Genomic DNA, 22,714 nt, shown 5'->3' with positions numbered 1-22,714 from the left:
TCACCCAGTCTCTGTGGTTTTTAAAGGCTAGCTAGCATCAACACTTAGATTTCTTTGTTCTGCATCTGGGGATCTTGCACTCTCCAGACCCCTTCCCTGTAGACAGACTGGGTCAAACTGTTTTCCCAAGGCTTCAGCCATCCCACTATCCTAAGCTGATCATTAAGGTATTAGAACTAAACTTTGTACCTTGTCTGACAAACTCCAGTCAATTTATGGCTGACTCACTATGCACTGAGACATTCCATGAGGCATCAATTTCATAACATCAGCTTGAATTCATAAGTTGTGTGCAGACAAATTTCCAAAATCATCACCAGCCCTAATGTAATAATGATGACTAATAAAAGTATGTATTCTGAAAGAAATCAGACTGTCAACTTATTAGCTATTGTAATGGTCACTTTAGAAAGTAAAACTCACTTCCAGGCAGTTCTGTGTCACGTATCAGACAGATTTTGTAAGTGGGCTAGACACAAAGCCCACTGAAGACAATGGAAGTTCTTCCATTCTCTTTGGTGGGCTCCTCCACAGAGTGTCCAGCTAGGTATTTCTCTCCTAGAATCATAGAATATCAGGGTTGGAAGGGACCTCAGGAGGTCATCTAGTCCAACCCCCTGCTCAAAGCAGGACCAATTCCCAACTAAATTCTAGTACACATTAGTCATTTTTAGAGATTTGGTAAAGTATAGTTAGACATTGCTGATTTTCCTCCAGAGTAACTGGAGGAATTATTTTCATGCATATGGAATTTATACTATTGCTTAAAAACTCATGTTATTATAAAAGCCACAAGTAATCAGTTGAAAAGATGTTTGAATAGAAAATATTATCCCACAGTGTACATGAATGTGTGTATATATGTCCACTAACACCATACCTTTTTCTAACAACCCATGGTCAATTCCTACCTCATAACGAAAAGCAAACCTACTCAAAGCACAAACATCAAAATATTACTCAGGAAATTATAGCTTTCAGTACAATCTCAATCAAGTACTTCTTCTACAGAAGAAAACACTTGTGATATGTTTACATAAGTGTAATTCTTTGAAATAAGGATATATTGAGAAAATATCTTACAACATATTTTAAATGGCACTGTTTAGGAAAAGCACAAAATTTGTTATTATTTTAGTAAATTTATTTGTGAAAACTGCTAGATAAGCAGTGCTGGAGATTAAATCCTCTACAATACAGATGCAGCACAGGCATACTTTTACCCTGGCAAATTCCTTCAACTCTCACTTGGAAAGAACATCTGTAAAAATAAAAAATCAACCTCTGGCCTCTGCTGAAACTGGCAACAAGGCTTCCAAAAACTGCTAACTGTGATGTGGACACTTTTCTGATAGAAACTGGACTATGGCAAACTGAATCAGTTTCCATCCTACCTCTCCAGTCACTGTATTACTAGGTGGCCCCTCATTTTCATCGTACATACTTCCCACTCTCATCCAGTGTCTCTCAGAGCCCCTTCACTACCTCCCTCCTCTTCTCACTTTTTTGTGGTATACACGGGTGATCCCACCAACTCTCACTGATTCAGTTCTCACCCCTAAGATGATGATACCCAAACCCACCTCAGCAATTCTGACCCCTCTCATTCTATCTGGCCCTGCTTCTTTAACTTGGAAATATCTCTCAAATGTCCAGTCATCAATTTAAATTCGAAGTGAAAAGGAACTCAGGAACTCCTTATTTTTCCTCCCTCAAAAAAAAAAATCCTCTCTCCTTCTCCGTCACTGTCAACAACTTCACCAACTCTAATGGCACCAAGGTTCACAGCTATAGAGTAATCTAAAGACATCCTTTTTCCATTCCTCCACCACATATAGGGCTTGTCTACATGAACAATTAGTTTGTGGCAAACTGGAGTGTGAATCTACCCTGGACTAGCACCTCATATTAATTGTTCACATGAACTCTGCTGCATTAACAGTTTGTTAATGCACTTTGACTCGTCCCCTTTCAAAGAGGACTAGGTCAAAGCATATTAATAAACTGTTAATGCACATTAACAGGGTCCACACAGACAGTTAATCGATGGTAGGCTAGTGTGAGGAAGATTCACACCCCAGCCTGCTGGAAATTGTTGGTGTAGACAAGTCCCTAGGCCATTGTTAAATCCTATCTGTTCTCCACTTAGAGTTTCTCTAAAATTCATCCCTTCCTCTACGTTCCTACTACTCTGGTCCAGTTGACTCCTGAAACTGCCTCTCACTGGCCTCCCCAAATTTTACAGCATACCCTTCAAACTTATCTGCATCTTCTTTGTCTGCTGCTTTTGAACATGTCAGTCTTCCTGAATGTTTGCACTGGCTTCCAGTTTACCCCAATATCATATTCAAATTCCTTATCCTCACCTTTTGCAGCCTGCCTATATATCATTTCTTTTCTACTCTGCTTCATGTGCCCTATATTCTGCCACTTACACACTTTTGAGAATCCCACACAGTATTTCTAACGCAATTATTACTGTAGTACTACAAAACCATGATATCACACAACTTCATTCTCTACCTGAAAAACCCTCTAGAAAACCCACTTCTTTCAGAAAGATTTTCCCCATTTTCCTCCACCCTGACTCTCATTCCAGACATAGTCCCAAACATTTAAAACTAATTTAAAACTAAATCCAAAGAATAATAAGTTTAGGTCCACAGATAGATTTTTTTTTACATGTATCAAGAATGAAAGGAATCCTAACAATGGCAATGAGTAGAATTCTATATTTGGAGAAAAAAACTGTATTCATATCATATGATGATGATGTTGATGATGAAATACTTTCCATTCCAACAGAAACTAAGGATGATATTAAACAGCAGCTACTAAAGTTAAACATTTTTAATTAGCAGGTCCAGATAACTTGCATCCAAGAGCTTATAAGATCTGATCAAGGATCTCTCTGGACTGCTAATACTGATTTTCAGTAAGTTTTGTAGTAAAGGGGAAGTTCCAGAGAACTGAAAGAAAGTTAATGATGTTCCAATATTTTAAAAGGTAAATGGGATGACCCAGGTAACTACAAGCCTGGTAGCGTGATATCAATTCCAGGAAAAATCATGTGATGTCTGATAAGGGACCTGATTAATAAAGAATTAAAGGAGACTAACATAATACTGCCAATCAATATAAGTTTCTGGAAAAGAAATCTTGTCAAACTAATTTCATATCAATTTTTGATGAGATTACAAGTTTGGTTAATAAAGGTTATACTGCTGATATAATATACTTAGACTTCTGTAAAGGCATTTGATTTAGTACCACCCGACATCTTGATTAATACACTAGAATGATACAAATTTAACATGGTATACATTAAATGAATTAAAAATTAGTGAAATGATAGGTCTTAAAATGTAATTATGAGGGATTCATTGTCAATGGGATGTGTTTTTAGAGGGGTCTCAGGAGAATATATTCCTGGCATCTTTTGGAGGGAAAAAATATAAAATAATCAGGGATACAATTTTCAGATAATGCAAAGATTCAGGAGGACCTGGTAAATATTGAAATGGACAGGTCACTGATACATAGCAATCTGGATATCTTGGGTAAACTGACTGCAAGAAAACAGTATGTGTTTCAGTATGGTAAAGTAACACTTTTTCATACAAAGAATGCTGGCACTAAAGACAGGATGGAGAAGCAGTGGGAAGCAGTGACTTTGAAAAAAAACTTGAAGGTCATGGTGGATAATCAGCTGAAAATGAGCTCCAAGTGTGATTCTGTGGCCAAAAGAGCTAATGTGACCCTTGGATATATAAGCAGGGGAATATCAACTAGGAGTAGAAAGAGTATGTTTCCTCTGTATCTGGCACTGGTACAACCACTGCTGGAAATCTGTGTTCATTCTGGTATCCACAATTCAAGAAGTATGTTGATAAATTAGAGAGGGTTCAGAGAAGAGCCACAAGGATGGTTAAAAGATTGGAAAACATGCCTTATAGTGAAAGATTCAAAGAGCTCAATCTAGAGGAAGACTTGAACAGTGGGGAAACGCTTGGCCTTACCTGCTACCTCTCCCCCACCAGAGCCTTTTCAGGGAGCTGCTGAAGCCTTTTCCCACTGCCTCACCTCTGCCAGAGTCTTTCACAGCATCCACACTGCTGTCTGTAGCTACATGTACACTACATGCTGCTGAATAGATGCCTATGTAACAATAAACATATCCCATAGTCTTACCCTATTGTAACTCTTGTTCATCCAGACCATCAACCACCACCTTTGGCTCATTGCTATGCCCCTGCTGGGTTAACAAGTAATTGGATAATAGTACAGAATAAAATAAATAGCTTACTGATTCATGTCATTCAACAGTTTGGTCACAGACTCAATACCAAGCTAAGCTGAGTCACATAGCTGGCATAGAGGTAAAAATTCACATCCCATTATTGATCCTGTGAACCATCCAGTCCTCGCCACAGATTATTTTGAAGCTAATTTATTTTACCTGTTATTTGCTTCCTTCTGTATTGGGTAAAATCTTGGCCCTATTAAAGTCCATGGGAATTTTGCCATTGATTTCAATGGAGCCAAAATTTAACTCATTATTTATTGGGGCTCATTTGTCATGCTAAATACAGTTATACAATACAAACAGGATTCCAGAACGCATCAGAAGGTTTTTCCCTTGTTTAGTAAGGGAGATATCATTGGGGTTTTTTTTGTTTGTTTGTTTGTTTTTAACCTTTCCTAATACCCAGCACCCAAAGAGGTTCCTGGCTGTAAATCACTAGCAGAGGCAGGGACCTCCCTGCAGTCCAGAAGTAAGTGTTTAGCTCTGAGAGAGGAGTGGATCTTAGCACCTACCCCTCTGGTTGGCAATCTCATTGGCTAGCTTTGGCAGCTTCCTGACTAGCATGCTGACTTTTGTGAATCACAGTCCAGCATCTCTCTCTTCTCGTTCATTCTACAGGGAGCCTAGGCACCTAATTCGGCTTGGTGAATCGTAATGTGCTCCTGTGATTTTCTAGGCACCTAAAAGTTAGGTGCTGTGACTCTCAGAGTCACAATGCCTAAGTCCTTTTGTGGATCCAGGCCCGAAGTGCTGAGCAGAGATTGCACTAGGCATAAAATGACTAAGGAATTGCTTAGAGCCCTGAGCAGCTCAAGGGGGTCCCCAACTAATTATTAGGATGTGTTGTGTGCGAGGGCCTCCAAAAATATTGCGGCTTAGGGCCCTCAATGGGCACTACTGCTGAGCACCTTACTGGGTCAGGCCCCTACTAATATTAATAAGATTTTTTTAAAGTTACTCGCCTCTCAAAACTTGAATATTTAAAGCATTAAGCTGTATACAAATTGCTTTAAACAACTACATGAATATTATATATTTATATATTTATTATGCTGATTCTAAATTTGCATAAGGTAAAAATACTGTAATGAGCAATTTTTTAAAATATATTTTTACTAATTTAAAATATAACCTTCTCAGAAGACAACATGGTTGATTAGTGTACAGTTAAAAGTAACATATTTTATGGTGGATCCTTAAAGCATGTTGTGTGAACCCAGGATTCCAGTTCACTGTGAATTGATTACAGATCACATGTTTATGGTTAAACAAATCATGCTGGTAAGGTGTTTTTATTTGTCTTCCTTTACTTAGGTCTTACACTGAATTAAACTGTAGGTTCTTCAGGGCATGGATAGTGAAACAGATTCTGGACTGTATCAAAACTCTGCACAGTGGCAGTGGGGGGGAATTGCTGTGACAGTGCCATTTACAGCTCTTTGAGCCTCATCTACACAGACCCAGCTCATGTTTCAGCTGTGGGAAATAGCTCTAACTTGTGCCAGAGAGGTATCAGGCTTAGTAAAGTGCTATTCTACCACACTCCCCCTTCACCCAGCCACCCCCTTCATCCTCTTCTACAGTGGGAGTGGGTAGCGCAGCTGTTACAGGAGGTGGCTGATCTGCATCTGCCAGGTTTCCATCTGTGGTGAGTTCCCCTGCACAGTGGAGATTCTCCACTGGCCCTGTTTGGCCATTTTAAGTCAATTTGTGGACTTAGAGAAACCAGCCCACTGTCAATGTATATGGTTGTACCGTACCTAGCACAGGCCCTTGACCCTGATTGGACCCTTTGGATGTTACTGGAATACAGTAAATAACAAGTCCATAAGAAAGCACAGAAAAGAGGGAATCCCATACTGACAGCTATCACCTTGCAGTGGACCAAATCCCAGTACACAGGGAGCCACAAGAATTTGAAATGTCAGCTGTATTGTACTAAGAGCAAAATAGAATTTCAAGAAAACTGGGCCTGAGCTACAAAACCACTACACCTAGCAGGGAGTAGCTAATGCCCATATGGGTATTCATAACACATTCTATAATCACAGCCATAATGCCTTCATAACCATGAAAAGATGTGAGCCCAATATCTGTCAGCATTTACTTATAGGATGGGACAAACCATCATTAATCAGGGTAACAGAAGAAGAGCTGCTAGAGTGGTATATAAAGCCAGTAACAAAAGGGAGAGAGACATGAACTCAGCAAAAACACCGCCTCATGCAAAATATGTGAGCAGCCATCAGGTTACAGATTGGAGAGAAGTTTTCAAAGCCATCTATGGAGGTCTGGATGCATAATTTTTAATAATTTTAATCCTTTATGCAGCACTGAATATCTCAGCCTAGATGGTAAAAGTTAGGCTTCTAACTTTATCTAGTCTCTATCTAGGTTCCTAAGTAAGTGACCTGATTTTCAAAAGTGTTGAGCACCCAACAGTTTTCACTGAAGTGCTCAAGATATTTGAAAATCACATCACTTAATTAGATCCCGAGGCATAGATTTAGGAACCTAACCTTAGGCCCCTTTTTAAAAAAATCTTGGCCTAAAACAGTGGTCCCCAAACTTTTTAAGTCACACCCCCCTTGCCGCTAATATAATCTGTCTGTGCCCCCCTTCTCCTTCCCCGCCGACAGCTGTGGTTGGGAGCCATGGCCAGGAGCGGGGCCGGGGGCTGAGGCCAGGACATGAGCTGGGGCCAGGACTGAACGGGAGGTGGGGGCAGAGCAGAGCTGAGTGGCACTCCATCCCCCCCCCCAGATCCCACCACACACCCCTGAACATTCCTCTGTGCCCCCCTGGGGGGGAGTGCCCCACAGTTTGGGGACCACTGGTTTTAAAGGACATACAAGTTGGGGGTTTGAAAATACCTAAGTGGCTTAGGAACACAATTCTTACTGAACTTCAATGGGACTTGTACTCCTAAATCACTTAGGTGCTTTTCAATATCCTATACAATATGTCCTGTCTGGCTTCCATTTGTAAAAAGATATGTACGTGTCACTAGAACGTATCTAATAATTTTTATTTGATGGAGTTCATTATATTTTAAAACGCAATATAGTTGTACTTCTAACTGTTCACACAGAAGCTAGGCCAGTGGCCTGTAGGCTTGACCCCATCCAGAATGGGTTTGAGGACTATTGGCACATCATAGGTTGTCCATATGTGAGTCCATATCCCTTTACAGCAATGTCAAACCATGTTTGGCAGGCACACACACAGTGATTTCAAAATGTAAGTGTGATACTTTGCGCAATAGTCCTGAGGGCAGAGCCATCAGGCAAGAAACTGTATCAGCAGGATTCTAATCCACTGAGGCATCAGTAAATTCAATGACAATCCAACCCTTTAACACTTGCCCTGTGCTTGGGGCTCAGGGAACACACATTCCTATTGTGTGGGGGGGGATTATTTAAATTAAGAGCCAAGATAAAGATGACCGATATTGAGAAACACTCATATCAGACAAAGACATAGGGTTTTGACACCAGGGTCGGCTCCAGCTTTTTTGCTGCCCCAAGCGGTGAAGGAAAAAAAAAAGACAAACCCAATTAAGCTGCCACCGACGTGCCACTGAAGAGGAACAGAGGGACTGAAGGACTTGCCGCTGAATTGCCGCCAAAGACCCCGACATGCCGCCCCAGCAACAGATGGACGTGCCACCCCTTTCTATTGGCCGCTCCCAGGGCCGCCCAGAGGATTCCGGGGGCCCGGGGTCTTCGGCGGCGGGGGGCCCTTCTGTTCCGGGACCCGCCGCCGAAGTGCCCCGAAGACCCGCGGCGGGAGCCCCCCGCCGCCGAATTACCGCCGAAGCGGGACCCGCCGCTGAAGTGCAGCCCGGTCTTCGGCGGTAATTCGGCGGGGGGGGGTCCCCGCCGCGGGTCTTCGGGGCACTTCGGCGGCGGGTCCCGGAATGGAAGGGGCCCCCCGCCGCCGAAGACCGGGCTGCGCTTTGGCGGCGGGTCCCACTTCCCCCCCCCCGCCCTGGCCCCAGCCCCAGCCCCAGCCTCTTACCCCCGGCTCCCTCCTCACCCAGAGTCTCAGCGCCTCGCCGGAACAGCCGCAGCGTGTGGCCGGCGGGGCCTGAGCTCCGTCCCGCTCAGAGCCGCGCGGTGAGGGGGTGGGGCTGTGAGCTCCACGCCGAGCGGAGGGAGCTGAGCTCAGCCCGGAGCTCCCAGCCCCGCCCCCTCACCATGCAGTTCGGAGCGGGGCGGGGCTCAGGGGCCCCGCCGGAGACTCGGCGCTTGATGCGCTGAGGCTCCAGGAGAGGGGCGGAGGCGGGAGCCTCCGCTGTTCTCTTGGGGGCCCCTGCGGAGCCCGGGGCCGGGGCAAATTGCCCCCTTTGCCCCCCCCCTCTGGGCAGCCCTGGCCGCCCCAGGCACCTGCTTCCTTCGCTGGTGCCTGGAGCCGGCACTGTTTGACACAGTTCCACATGTCATTCTTATAAGCAAACTAGGGAAATGTGGTCTAGGCTAAATTACTTTAAGGTGGGTGCACAACTAGTTGAAAGGCCATACTCAAAAAGTAGTTATCAATGGTGTTCTGTCAGACTTGGAGGGTGTATCTAGTGGAGTCCCGCCAGGATTAGTCCTGGACCTGGTACTATTCAATATGTTCATTAAGACTTAGATAATGAAGTGTAGAGAATGCTTATAAAATTTGCAGATGATACCAAGTTGGAAGGGGTTGCAGGATCTTTGGAGGACAGGATTAGAAATCAAAAGATCTTGACAAATTTTGGAGAATTAGTCAGAATTCAATGCAGACAAGTGCAAAGTACTTACTTAGTAAGGAAAAATCTGCTGCACTACTACAAAATGGGGAATAACTGGTTGTAGTATCACTGAAAAGGATCAGGGGTTATGGTGGAACACAAATTGAATGTGAGATGATGCAATTGCGAGAAAGGATGTCATCATTTTGGGCTGTATTAACAGGAGTGTTGTATGTAACACACACGAGGTAACTGTCCCACTCTACTTGGCACTGGTAAGGCCTCATCTGGAGTACTATGTCCAATTCTGAGTCCCACACTTTAAGAAAGATGTAGACAAATTGAAAAGAGTCCAGAGGAGAGCAACAAAATTGATAAAAGGTTTAGAAAATCTGAACTATGATGAAAAGTTAAAAAAACTGGGCATGTTTGAGGGGGACCTGATAACAGTCTTCAAATATGTTAGGATTGTTATAAAGAGGACCGTAGGGATAAATTGTTCTCCAAGTCCACTGAAGGTAGAACAAGATATAATGGGCTTAATCTGCATCAAGGGAGATTTAGGTTAGATATTAGGAAAAACCTTCTAACTATAAAAGGTAGTTAAACTCTAGAACAGGCTTCCAAGGGAGGTTGTAGAATCTCCATCAGTTGAGGATTTTAAGAATAGATTGGACAAAAACCTATCATGGATGGTCTAGGTTTACTTGATCCTTCCTCAGCACAGCGGGCTGGACTTGATGACTTCTTAAGGTCCCTTCTAGCCCTACATTTCTATGATTCAATGTCAGTAGTAATACAAAAGTAACATTGCATCTGGTAGGAAAGGGTGGGTCTGAAATGGATCCTGAACAGGAGGAGGGAACAGACTGAGATCACAGAGGTGCGTTCCAGGGAGGGAAGTGGGGACAGAGACACAGGATGTCAGATAAAGGAATAAAATGAAATAAAACAAAAATGCATGTTCAATAGGACAAATGTTAAACACTTGATCAGAAAAGAAAAGATGACTAATAGGATCTTCTCTGTGAGAGCTTATAAGGGAAATAGTTATATATATATATATATATTTCTGAGGACAAAATTAAATAAATTAAATAAAAATGTCATCCTTTCTCTCCACCCAAAATGTACTCCTATAGCATTAACAGAAACCTATTTCACATCTCTTATTGTTCATGTAGGGCTCAGTGCTAAACTTAGTACCAGCGTAGATAATGCATATGACTGTTAGCCCCATTGAACTCAATAGGAATACTCAAGGTTGTAAGTGTTACACTTCCTATTATTCATTTGCCGGACTGGACCCTCTGCCACCACCTGTAAAGTTTAAAATGGAAATTAGCCTTAAGAATCAATATGTGATGCAGATTGTCATAAAACGGAGAGCAAATTAGGCCTGAATTATAGCACCAAACAAATCAAAACTGTAACTGAAAGGCTCTGTGTTAATAACACTGATACTGGTTAGCGTGACCAGATGTCCTGATAAAATTGGGACTGTCCTGATATTTAACCCTTTGTCCTGCATCCCGATCAATGTACGATCGGGACGCCATTTGTCCCAATATTCAGGTAAGGAGGCATGCGGGAGGGAGGCACCGACTCCGTGGGTGCTCCAGAGTTGGAGCACCCATGAGGAAAAATTGCAGCCAAGCTTCCCCCTCCTTGCCTCCTTCTCCCCCTGGCCCCAGTGTGCTGTGTCCCCGCTCCTCCCCCCTCCCAGCATTTCCCGCCACCAAACCGCTGTTTGGCGGCACTTAGTGCTTTCCAGAAGGGAGGGTGGAAGAGCGGGGACACCTCGCGCTCAGGGGAGGAGGAGGAGAAGAGACGGGCAGGAGCAGGGACTTGAGGGAAGGGGATGGAATGGGGGCAGAGCAAGGGTGGATGGTTGGCAGGAAGAGGCGGGGGTGGGCAAACACCCACCTGGCAGACGGAAAGTCAGCACCACAGGGGTGAGTGGCGGGCAGGGGAGATGAAGAGGCGAGTGGCAGGTGGGGAGGGTAAAGAGGCAAGCAAGCGGCGGATGGGCGGTGGGGGGGGAGGCGAGCAGTGGTGGGGGGGACTGAGGAAGGATGCAGCAAGCCAGCAGGGGGCGAGGTAGGGTGGGGGGGCGAGCAGGGAGGGGGCAGGACCTGGGGCAGAGTGGGGGCAGAGCCTGGGAGGAGCAGGGGTGGACAGTGGGCGGGGCTGATGGCACCCCAATGTGTCCCGATATTTTAGTGTTGTGATCTGGTCACCCTAATACTGGTTGAATTTGGTCTGCCATCACATTGTTCATCCAAGCCATCTGCTTGGATGTTCTACCCCTTCCCCTACCCTTTGTCTGTCTTGCCTTTTTCATTTGTAAGCTCTTCGGGGCAAGAACCACCCTCCATCCTGTGTTTGTACAGTGCCTAGCACAATGCGGCTCCGTTCTTGATTGGCTCTTAAGCACTACCATAATAAACACAATATTATTAGATTCCCCTCAAGACAGAAGAAAACACAAAGAGCTAGTTGAGTTATAAAGCACATAGTATAACCCTGTGCTAAATATAATCTTCCTTCCAGAATAACTATACAAAATACACATTAGTCATTACAAAATAATAACAAACTGTAAAATGACTGAAACCTGATGATACAAACACTGTCCAGAAATTCTGCTGAAATATCCCTTGATAATTATTTCAACGAGACGACAATCAGAAGAACTAAACATGCTATGGTTTGTTTACTCCATAAAAATTAATTTGCTGTCTATTAGCTGCTAGGTTTTGTATACACACACAATTATAATTTTGCTTACCTATCAATTCATTTCCTTCAAAACAGCAAAACTACTAATACTTAATCATGGATTAAGTGACTGGAAGCAGCTCACAGAAGGACTTGCTCACCAACCTTCCAATAAAAATGATTGACTTACAAATTGTAGATTTGGAACCACAAGATTAACTAAGGAAGTCAAATAAAAATATTAGACTTCTTGACTTAATAAAATAGAATTACTTATAAAGTGGCTCCATCTGTTACTTTAGCTGATCTTTAGGGGCTTGTCTGTCTGGTGGACATGTTATTCTGGAGAATGGAAAGTTTTGATTACTGTTATTTCCTTTTCTCCCAATATCCAGAAATCTTTACTTTCATACTATAAGTAGGAAAAAGTTATTTGAATATTGAAAATAAATAAATAATAATAATTAATTAATTGGAGAAGGCATAGGCACTGCCTGGAATATCCCATGTGCATCATGACAGAATATGCTAATTATTATAAAAATAATAGGAAATTAAAAAGTAAGTTTCTATTCTTCATCAGCCTCATTTCCGTTCTCCATTACATCCTTTAAAATCTTGTCGGTTTAATTTAAAAGTTCTCTGTTGAATTTACACTGGTGTAACTGAGAACAGAACCTGGCTTTGTAGCCTGAAATCCTGGAAAAAAAATCAACTGATATCTTTTAAAATAATATCCTACCATAACAAAGGCAAAATTTGAGCCACCTAGCTGTTGTGAATTTAGATGACTCTTTCCTCTACATAAAGGGAGAATAGTGAATACATATGGTCTTTTAATTTTTAGGACTACTTTAGCATGTAGGGTACACCAATGCTGTTCCTGTTGTGCAGAAAGTATTTGGATAAAAGGCAGCTAAGAAAATCTCATGAAATTAATGAAATATTCATGTTTACCCAAACATTAAATTAGAAGATAACTTGAGGACCACTGTATCTTTGTGGAAAATACTACTTTAATTTTCAGATGAAAAGACAGAATTGAAAACTCATGTATTCAGAGAAATGATGATTAGGAAGCCACAGTTACATATAGGGAATAGGGAGAAAATGTAAGTCATGGTTCAGAAAGGAGGGACGCATAACTTTCCAAAGCAAAAAATATGCTTCTTAATATGACTAGTTCTCAGGCTTATAGAGGCTCAAAGTATGGATGTTGCAGTACCAAATTTAACTCCATTAGGGATAACACACTATTCAAAGGAACACCGTGTATTTCTAGTCACATTCTAGAAGACATCCTAGCAGAAGATTGTCTTTTGGTTGCTAGATATTACTTTGTCTGAATACCTCTCTGGGGAATAGATGCTCACTTTTGTTAATCAAAATGACAAGTGTAACTTGGAAGGATCTGGGCGATGGAGGTTCCTGTGACTTGGGTTCTGAGTGGAGAGAGAGAAAGTGATGAAGAAGCTGTCATCTTCACTAGATCTGGAAATAAGGGTCTCCATGCACAATATGAGATGATTAGTATAATCTAAGACCTCTTTCACCAAATCTATTGAATAGCTCCTAGGAGAAGAGGGAAAGGAAGGACACATAAAATAGGTGTTTCTCCTACTGTACCATAGCTCCATGTACCTTTTGTTTTTGAAAGAAGAAACAGAAAGGGGTACTGAATTGTCATTTGACACAAAATGATCATTTTAAAAAATGAACATAAGTGATGAGCCAAATAAGGAGCTCTATCTGCATCCTGATCTGAGTGAACCAGCCTTCTGACTGAGAGATCCCTTTCTCAATCCAGTTCAATAGACACTTTGTGACCATCTGAAACAAAAGTTGTCACCATGCCACTGACATAAATTAAAAGAGTTGATAACTAAATCCAGTTTCAAGGAGATGCGTGGCCACCTCAAAAACCTCAGCCATGAAAATAGGTGTAATTGGAACCCTCGCTGTCTACTGTGTCAGTAAATCCAGAAGCTGAATAAGCATGAAAATTTCTAAACTCTAGAGAAGATCTCTCTAGGTCAGGGAGGAAGTTTGCTCGGTGCTTAACCACCTGTTCTATGGATAACTGGAGGTCTGCAGTTTCCAAGGTTATCAGTCCTGCATTCTTCACAAGCACTACATTCTCTAAAACTAAGTATTTAAAGAGAAAGAAACCATGCTGTGTGAACTGCACTCAAAAGTATTTCATCAGAAAAGATTCTAAAAAATAGACATTTATATGGGTAATAAAGTGTCACTGTTACATTAGATATTATATACATATTTTATATGCCTATAACTTTTATATTTCAGTGCATAAGAAACTTCCTCTATGGTAGGTATTTTATAATTATGCCTTCCTGATATTAGCAACTGTTAGTGACAGGATACAGGATTTGATGCCCCACTAGTCTTTTCTGGTATGTCAATACATATGTTCCCTGCTATCACCCTTCATGTCAGCACATGAATCTGTGGGGATATTATCTGAATATGTTTTCTAATAGACTTTTTTTTATAACTCCCAGAGTTAGTCTGGCTGCTCTCAACACTAAGAGGTCTATGCTTCTTTTGCATCTATCATGCTTTTTAAAAAAACAGCACTCCCCAGCCTGAGGATTTATATACATAGACCAGGGAGTGCAATTATTCTGTCCTTCTACCATCCAGTCATGAGAATAAATTACTTATGGTGGAACTTGGTCAAGCATCCTGCATATTGCCTTGAAAGGGGGACCTGTGAAAAATCAGACATATTTGCAGTTGTCTCACATGTAGTCCAAGCCAGGATAGTGATATATCATGCATCATGGGCACCTCTCTTTTCAGTAAACTGGTGGTCTAAACACTGGGGGAAATGTTGGCAGGTTCATTAAAGATACTCTCCTTCCTGGGACTGTATTCACTAATTGCATCTTCCTGCACCTTTGAAATGTAGAGGTCAAGGAATGTGTATAGAAGAGGCATAATACTGAAGGGCCAAACTTTATTTGTTTTTGCCATGTCAACTTTTCTAATGTGTCTTTTCTCATTGCTCAGCATCATCAGGAGGAAATGGCAGTGAGCTACACCAGTGGGCTACAGCCAGGATATATTCATGCTTTCATCTCCTTTTTGTAAATCTTATAATGCTACTTTCATGCAAAAATACCAGTTATGTAGAATGTACATAGCCTAACCACCTAGACAAAAGACTGTGTCTTACCTATACACTTATCTATTAAAGAATTCTGCAAATAACTAACCACTGTAACTCAGTGTATTGACATCATTACTGGATACAAGATGTTATCACAATAAGACCTTAGTACCTGATATGTTCTAGGCACAATTATGTTGATCACAATTGACTTTTATGCCCAAACCCACAATTCATTTCCCTGCCATACTTTATTGCTTAACGGGATGAATGTTTCTGACCTACTCTGACCTTCTTCACACAAAAAGAAGAAAAGGTAAACTGCATTTCCCCCAGGCAGACTCATGAAAGTTGCTAGCATTTATTTAATATATGGACCAAATGGTGCTGTCAGTATCAATAAAACAAGACATCTTGAATTAATAAATCCAGAGCTAAATGTTACATCAGTTATTTTCTCTGTGCTTAATTCTAGGAATAACTGAACTGCCAGTGCAGAATGTGGGTAGGAATTCATTTTCATGAGAATTGTTTCTGTGCTGACCCAAGGAGAGAACAAGTCAATGTAAATATGAAAAGGGAGGGGCTTGATTTAAAACCACTACTCAGTAGTTTTGTTTTTCCAAAAAATATGAAGCTCGACTTTTGCAGCCAAAGTGACAATCACATGACACCAGTAAACTCGATTCCCCCTCTCACACCTCCAGATAAGGACAGCATAATTTGTTAGGTTTGGTGTAACTTTATCCTCCACCCTACACATACACACACACACACACCGAGGAGCCCAACACAAGCTGAACTCTTATTTTGGGGAATGGAGCCAAAGCGGAAGCGGCAGGATAATAAATTGCTTCCTATATTTGCTTGCTAGTTGTTTTAAAAGTATGGGTCTGAGAGGAGTCCTCTTCAGGGTGCAGCGGGAGGAAGGGGTAGGAGAGTTCAATCCTTGAGGGGGCCATTTAGGGACCTGGGGAAAAAATCTGCCTGGGGATTAGTCCTGCTTTGAGCAGGGGGTTTGACTAGATGGGGTACACAACCTATGGCATGTGGGCTGAAGGCAGCACCCAAGCTGATTTTCAGTGGTAATCACACTGCCCAGGTCCTGGTCACTGGTTTGGGGGGGGGGGCGCTGCATTTTAATTTAATTGTAAATGAAGCTTCTTAAACATTTTTAAAACCTTATTTACTTTGCATACAGCAATAGTTTAGTTATATATTATAGACTTATAGAAAGAGACCTTCTAAAAACGTTAACATGTATTACTGGCAGGTGAAACCTTAAATTAGAGTGAATAAATGAAGACTTGGCACAGCACTTCTGAAAGGTTGCAGACCCCTGGACTAGATGACCTCCAGAGGTCCCTTCCAAGCCTGATATTCTATTCTGTGATCCACCGGGTGTCGATGCGCTGAGTCGCGCTGAGCCTCCCGTCTGCCCCGGGAGGGACGCAAAGGCAGAAACAAATCCAGGGGCTGCCGAGAGCCTGGAAACGACGGGGAAGTGATAAAGAAGAAAAGCTCCCCTGGAGCAGCCCCCGGCCCCTGTTCTGTAAGAGGCTCCTGGTGCTGCCGCGGCTCGCCCCCGCCCCCAGCGGCTCTCCCTACCCAGCGCTGTGCTTTCCGCTGCCCCTGCCTGCGGGTGTGTAAGGGAGAGGGACAGCAGCTCACGGGGTAAACTCAGGCTCTTAGCCTCGGGAGACCTGCAGCACTTAAAGGCTAACAAGGCACCCGAGGACCTGAAAGTGAATGGGAATCGCTTAGGTAGAAACTTTAAGGACAAGGTGGGGAAAGTTCTGCAGCTCACACAGGCAGCAGCATCCAATCCCGGGCATCGGGCCACGCGCTCTGCTCCAGTCAAAACATCCGCACGCTGCCCCCGCTCCTGCCTGCACCGAAAGTTTGCAGCTTTCGCGCTGCGGTGGCTGCCACGGTAGCCGAGCAGCAGCGACAAGGACACCAGGGCAGAGGGGGAAGGAAGCGGAGAAGCAGATTTCTAGACGCTCGCTCTCTGCTTCTGTGTTTCTACAAGGCTGAGGCCAGCTCCTCTGCGCGGCGGGGATCCACGTGCAGGCGGCAGATCTCAGACGAGCCAGGAGGACTGTCAGCCTGGCTCCTGCTGGCTCTAAAGCCATCAACACGTCCCGCTCCCGCAGATAGGGGGGCAGGGTAGAAACACAGATCCCCACGGAGCACGATAAAACACGCGTGCTTGCCCTCGCGGGAGCTGGGGAGACGCGCCCTTCCTCCCGGCCTAGGTGTGACAAGTACCGCAGCTGCTGAGGACAAGTTTCCTCTGCCAGGCCCGGGATGGGGAGAGAGGCTGAGCGGTCCCCCGCCTGCTGGGATCGGGGGCGCGGAGGGGAAAAGGAGGGGGGAAGGGACGCTGCTCTTACCTACGTGCCTGGAGCTGGTGAAGATCCGGGGCACCTGTCCCGCTGCTCGCTCCCTGGAGGCGGAGGCGGAGGAAGTCACCCGGGGCTCTTGGTCCACAGCTGCGGAGTAAAGGGCGCTGCCGCTGTAGCGCCTGGCGATCACCCTGTCCCCCCTCGGGGGGTGGTGGGGCTGGTGGCTCTGGCTGTCCCCGATAGCTTGCAAGAGGAGATCGAGCAGAGTCCTCCTGTCCCCTCCTGGCGCCTCCGGGTCCCTGCTGCTGCCCTCGACCCCCGGCGGCGCAGGGGCTGAAGTGAGCAGCAGGAAGAAGATGGCAGGCAGAGCGTGACATCTCTTTGCCCCTCGCATCTCTCTGGCTCCTGGGAGAAGAGAGAGCAGAGCACGGTTAGCTCCTGGCCATGCCCGCACCCAGCCCTCTCCTCATGCTGGGGCCGGCTCCTGTCCCACTGGGTGGGGAAAGCGAGCGAAGCCAATGGGGGCTGACTGGGGCCGGCTGCAGGGCGCTGGGTAGAAGAGCGCTGCTGGGACCAGACTGGCTGGAGCGCGGCGGAGGCGCGTGTTGCTGGGCGCGCAGGGAGCCGGGTGGGCGCAAGGGCGCTGGGCTCAGCACACCCGTCTCCTCTCCCGCGCCTACACTGCGCGCTGCCGGGCTGGGGACCTTGCTAGTGCCAGCCCCGCTGCGCTGGGGTGGGGGGCGGCGGCGGGGGAGAAGGAGGGCTCTCCGGATGGCCTGGCCCCGCCACACTTCCCCGCCCACCGCGGCAAGCGCTGCAGTTGCATCTCAGATCCCTTTAGGACACATTTATAGACACGGATTAGGACAAGGGTATTAACCGAGCAGCACATATTACAATCCAGGGCTTTATTGGGGGATTTGCCTGGCTTTCTTCTCCCAACGTGATCATTCCTGAAGCTTTAGTCATTCAGCGGAATCACAACCAGTTTTAACTTTCACAGCTAACCAAGACAGAGACTTTTTTTCTTAATGGGGAAGGAAGGAGAAATCGTCCCAGGACTTTTAAGCCATAGAACTAGAAATCCCCACACTACCCTGGCATTGCCCTAGATTCTCATACTGATATACATTATATGAAATACACTCACGCTGTCTTTCCACTTAGAATGACAATTTCCCCCAGTTCTTGTTATGGGCTTGACTTTCATCTCTGTGAATCTACTGGGCACATTCATTGATCGAACTCCTGGCTTTCGGGGGGGGTTAATGATTTTGCCAGGTGACTGGTAAGAGAATTTAGGCGCTTTGTTTTTCAATGCAGCCCGTGTTCTGACAAGAATGCATTTTAAAAGTCCAAACCTTTAGTATGTTTTACTATATCAGTGTGAGAGTTCAAAGCCCTCCTACATCCACGCGAGCACATTACACACGTGGAGATACTACAGCCAAGATACTTCCATAAGTATCTTAGGAAAACAGAGGCTGGGGTGTTTCATTATTTTGGAGCGGAGACAAATATGAAAGGCGGTTTAAAAGGCAAACACAAAAATGATGGGCTGAGACTCCTAGCAGAGAACTTAATACCTGTAAGTAAGCTATTCTAAATATAGCAAACAATTCGGATTACGAAAGGGAAGAATAATTCAGTTATTTACAAACCGATTTATGTTTGCATCGCTTGCAACTCCCTTTTGTCAAAAGAGCTAAAAAGATCTCGCAGCAAGCGACCAGCCCCAAAAATATTTCTAGGTTTCCAACCCTTCGCCGGCAGCTATTGCATATGACTAGCTCTAGGAATGAATTAGGAACGGATTTAGCCTTTCATTCATTGATGCGGCGAGCGGAACCTGATTATTCTAAGTGGTGACACAACCCCTGGAATAATTAAAGAAATCGCTAAACCCCAGCCACCATATCTTGACTACAAAGAGAATTGCAGCAGCCTGGCAAAATGTCTCTCTCTCTCTAAACAGAGGACAAGAGGGAGCGCTTACCTTGAAGTAGAGTCAAATTTTGCTCAACTCTGGTATTTCTAAGTTGCTAAGAGACTTTCCTTCCTCTTCCTCCCAGTGAAGACTTACTTCTTTGGTTAGAGAGTGAATGGGGAACGATCGGTTCTAAACCCAAAACAGTAGGATGCGCCTTTAGCAGCCATTCGCCTGTCTTATATAGTTCACTATCGGCGTATTCATTTGAGTACTATCGACTGTAGGTGGGTGGCAGTCAATGAAGACATCTTTGGTAATCATTCTTCGCCTCAGCGAAAGTGTTTCTGACAAACTTCCTCCTCCCTTTTCGTCCCCCGGTGGATAGCAATTGAAAGCCATCAATTGAAGTGGCTCGGATCTATTTGTGAAATTAGATTTCTCTGTAGATTAGGAAATGCTTGCTAATAAACCTACACGTACGAGAGAGGAGAATACTTTTGAACGCAGTGGAATTCCCTTGTACAGCTATTAATACATTGGGAGAAAGTAAAATTAATTTCTCTCATATTGGAAAAAAGAAGCCATCAGAAAGGAACAGTGTGTATAAATTGCACACACCCAGGTTTGTCATGGTTTGAGGGCAGGTAGGGAGAGAAAGTTTTTAATTAACCAATAAAGTAAAGCACATTACAAGTTAATACTTTTCTTTAAAAAATAATTTCAGAACATGGGAGACAAAAAATAAAATGGCAAAATAGTTACCACTGCCTTAGCAAAATCATTAATTCCAACATGTTTGTAAATTTGCCTTAAAGATTCATAAAGATGGAAAGGAAGCTTTGAAATCATTGGAAATTGGACCTCTGCACTGGAAGAACAGTCAGGCACAGATGGTACTGTAGTAAATTGAAAAACAGCACATTTAAAAATGATATGACGAAATACTTCTTCACAACAGCACAGAATTAGCCCATGAAGCCCTTTGTCACAAGTCACCTGAGGCCAAAGTTTAACAGGATTAAAAAAAGAATTGGATATTTATATGGAGTAACCAAAGTTGTAAGAGTAAGGGTTTTTTTTAAGCAAGAGTTTTGTAGGAGATATAAATCTTCATGCTTAGACAACATATAAGCCAAACTTTAACTAATAGGGGAGCTAGGAAGAAACTTTCCCTTGGTCAGATTATCCCATATTTGGCTATCTCGGGGTTGTTTGTATCATCCTTAGAAGTATTGGGGACTGGTCCTTGTCAGACAGCATGCTGTGCTACATGGAGTGACCTGGTATGGCAATCACTGTGATCCTAAACTAATCTTCCCAATCTCAGGTCTCAAAACCATAGTAACGAGCAGTATTTTGCAAGCTTCCCTAGTCAGCTCTGCAAATGCAGCTGAATCTTGATCAGTAACATCTTGGGGATCCTGATCTGGACGCCTGAGCATCCCTTGAGCAAAACCTACTATTCATGCCATCCAAATTCTGTGGTGGTTCTGGGAAGCGGCTGTTGGCTAGGAATTAGTATAAAACCAGCAAATTTGGTTGTACGTAGCCATAACTTATTCCTTGACACGTATGGTCAATAATCTATAGTTATATACTGCAAAGCTCTGTATCACACTTTCATTTTATTTGATTGTCATTCATTGAATACCTTGTAGAACACCCAACTTCTTCCTTTCTCTTTTATTCCTGCTACCAGTTCTTTCTCTCTTTCCAGTGACCTGCACCCTAACATTTTTGGATTAACAATACACTGGTATTCCCACCTAAAAAAAACAATAAAGACTTTCAATTAAATAAATAAATATAAAAACAACAACCCAGGTTGCCAAAGGTGAAAGCCCAATGCACTATCCCATCTTTTACATTTTTTTAAATGTATTCCTCCTCTGTTTTCAAGAGAGTAAACAAGAAACCAAGGGAGTAAGAGAGTAAGCATAACAGATAGTAGGGCTGATCTAGCTTCCATTAAAGTCACTGCAAAGATTCTCATTGACTGCAATGTGAGTTGGATCAACCTCTAAAATAATGACAAGAACTAATTAGGGCAACATGATTCCTGACTCTCTACTTTTAAGTAGCTTTTCCTATTTTGTTAAAAAAAAGTAACCAAGAACCTCAGAGACTATGGGTTATTTTTAGAGATTTATTTTCTATTATTGCGCAAAGCCTTACTTCTGCTTATGTTGTTTGGGAATGTGCATTCTTCAGAAAGTATTTCAAAGAAGGAGACATGGGAAGCAACTAGGGGGAGAAGACTGCTTTACTAATCCCACGCAATTTTAATAGGTTGAAAACCTATTCTCAGGCCAAGACTGCAGCAGGGCTATCTAGCAGTGGCCATGAGGAGCCCCTACATTAGTTTTCTTGGAAAGAATCCCAGTGTGATTTTTATAGCAAAAGTACTTGGAAAACAGCAAAGAGCGTAATTCTTAATTCTAAAAGATTTAGAGTTGACATGGCCCCTTATTTAGGACATATGTAAAGAACATGACCACAATAGCCATAAATTGTTTGAGATATTTACTTGCTATCATCAGTTTTATCTTACTCAGTACATTTGCAGGTGGTTGAGGTGGGTGCCCCAGCCTGTTCCAGAAGCATCCATGATAAAAGCCATCATCAGGGAAGTGACTGAGAATGTTTCCCCCTTTCCACACATTCAAGGGGTCTAGCCACCAAATGACCACTCACCGGACTTCAGGCAGGACCGTGTTCATGAGCCATCTGGATGTGGAGGCCAAAGTTGTAAGGACCAAAGGTGAAGTTTGGCAAGGTGCACATCGACATGTAGCCTAAGAGCTCCAGACACATAAGGACTGTCATAGTCTATTTAATCTGTGAATTGTTTATGACAGACTGAAGAGATCATAATTTTTCTGTTGGCAGGTAACCACTTGCTGCTCTGGAGCTGACTAAAACTCCTGTTAACTCTACTGTGTATGATGGTATGAGAGACAATTTACTGTAGTTCACAAGGAATCCTAGTTGAGAGAACAGAGGAAGGACACAATTTAAGGTTGTCTGAAGCTTCTGCAGGGACCTGCTGCTGATCAGCCAGTATGGGTAAATGTGGATTTCCTGTTTTCATAAATGTGTTGCCACTACTTCCAGGCACTTGGTGAACACTCTTGGTGCCATGGAGAATCAGAAGGGCAGAACTCTGTATTAATAAGCCGCCCCGCTGTGAATCTTAGATACTTCTTGTGGCCCAGGTGGATGGTGATATGGAAGTAAACATCCTGCGAATGAAGAGCTACACACCAGTCTTGAGCTTGGAGAGACCCTCAGTAGGGCCCCGGTAGCATACCTTGTGCATATAGAAGGTTTGCTGGTTGTTGGCTAGACAAATGCGAGTCTTGACTATCCTGTGGCAGCTGGGTCCTATAGGAGAAGTCTGTATGTCTCTTTGTGTCGCTGATTGCAGACCTCAGAGGAGAAGGTTCTTTGTTCTATGATGGGGAGAACGTATTTCTAAACAGATAGAACTTGTGTTTAATCTGCTCCCAGTATCAGAGTCAGTACTGAGGTTGGTAGATTTTTTCAGCACCAATGA

General features: G+C 43.6%; 1 protein-coding gene across 2 annotated transcripts in view; it reads right to left on the bottom strand.

Annotated features, from left to right (window-relative positions):
- The window catches only part of ALKAL1 (ALK and LTK ligand 1), a 75,188-nt gene that overhangs the window by 33,522 nt on the left and 18,952 nt on the right, over positions 1–22,714 (bottom strand). For both annotated transcript variants that reach the window (XM_045007408.1, XM_045007407.1), the window contains exon 2: positions 17,277–17,633. In XM_045007408.1, coding sequence (XP_044863343.1) covers positions 17,277–17,622 — 346 coding nt within the window. In that variant the 5' untranslated portion in view covers positions 17,623–17,633. The remainder of the gene's footprint in view (positions 1–17,276; positions 17,634–22,714) is intronic.

Source organism: Mauremys mutica, chromosome 2 (genome assembly GCF_020497125.1).
Source record: "Mauremys mutica isolate MM-2020 ecotype Southern chromosome 2, ASM2049712v1, whole genome shotgun sequence".
Taxonomy (NCBI): Eukaryota; Metazoa; Chordata; order Testudines; family Geoemydidae; genus Mauremys; species Mauremys mutica.
Note: the sequence above shows the minus strand (reverse complement) of the source record. Positions and strands in the feature narration are given on the sequence as shown.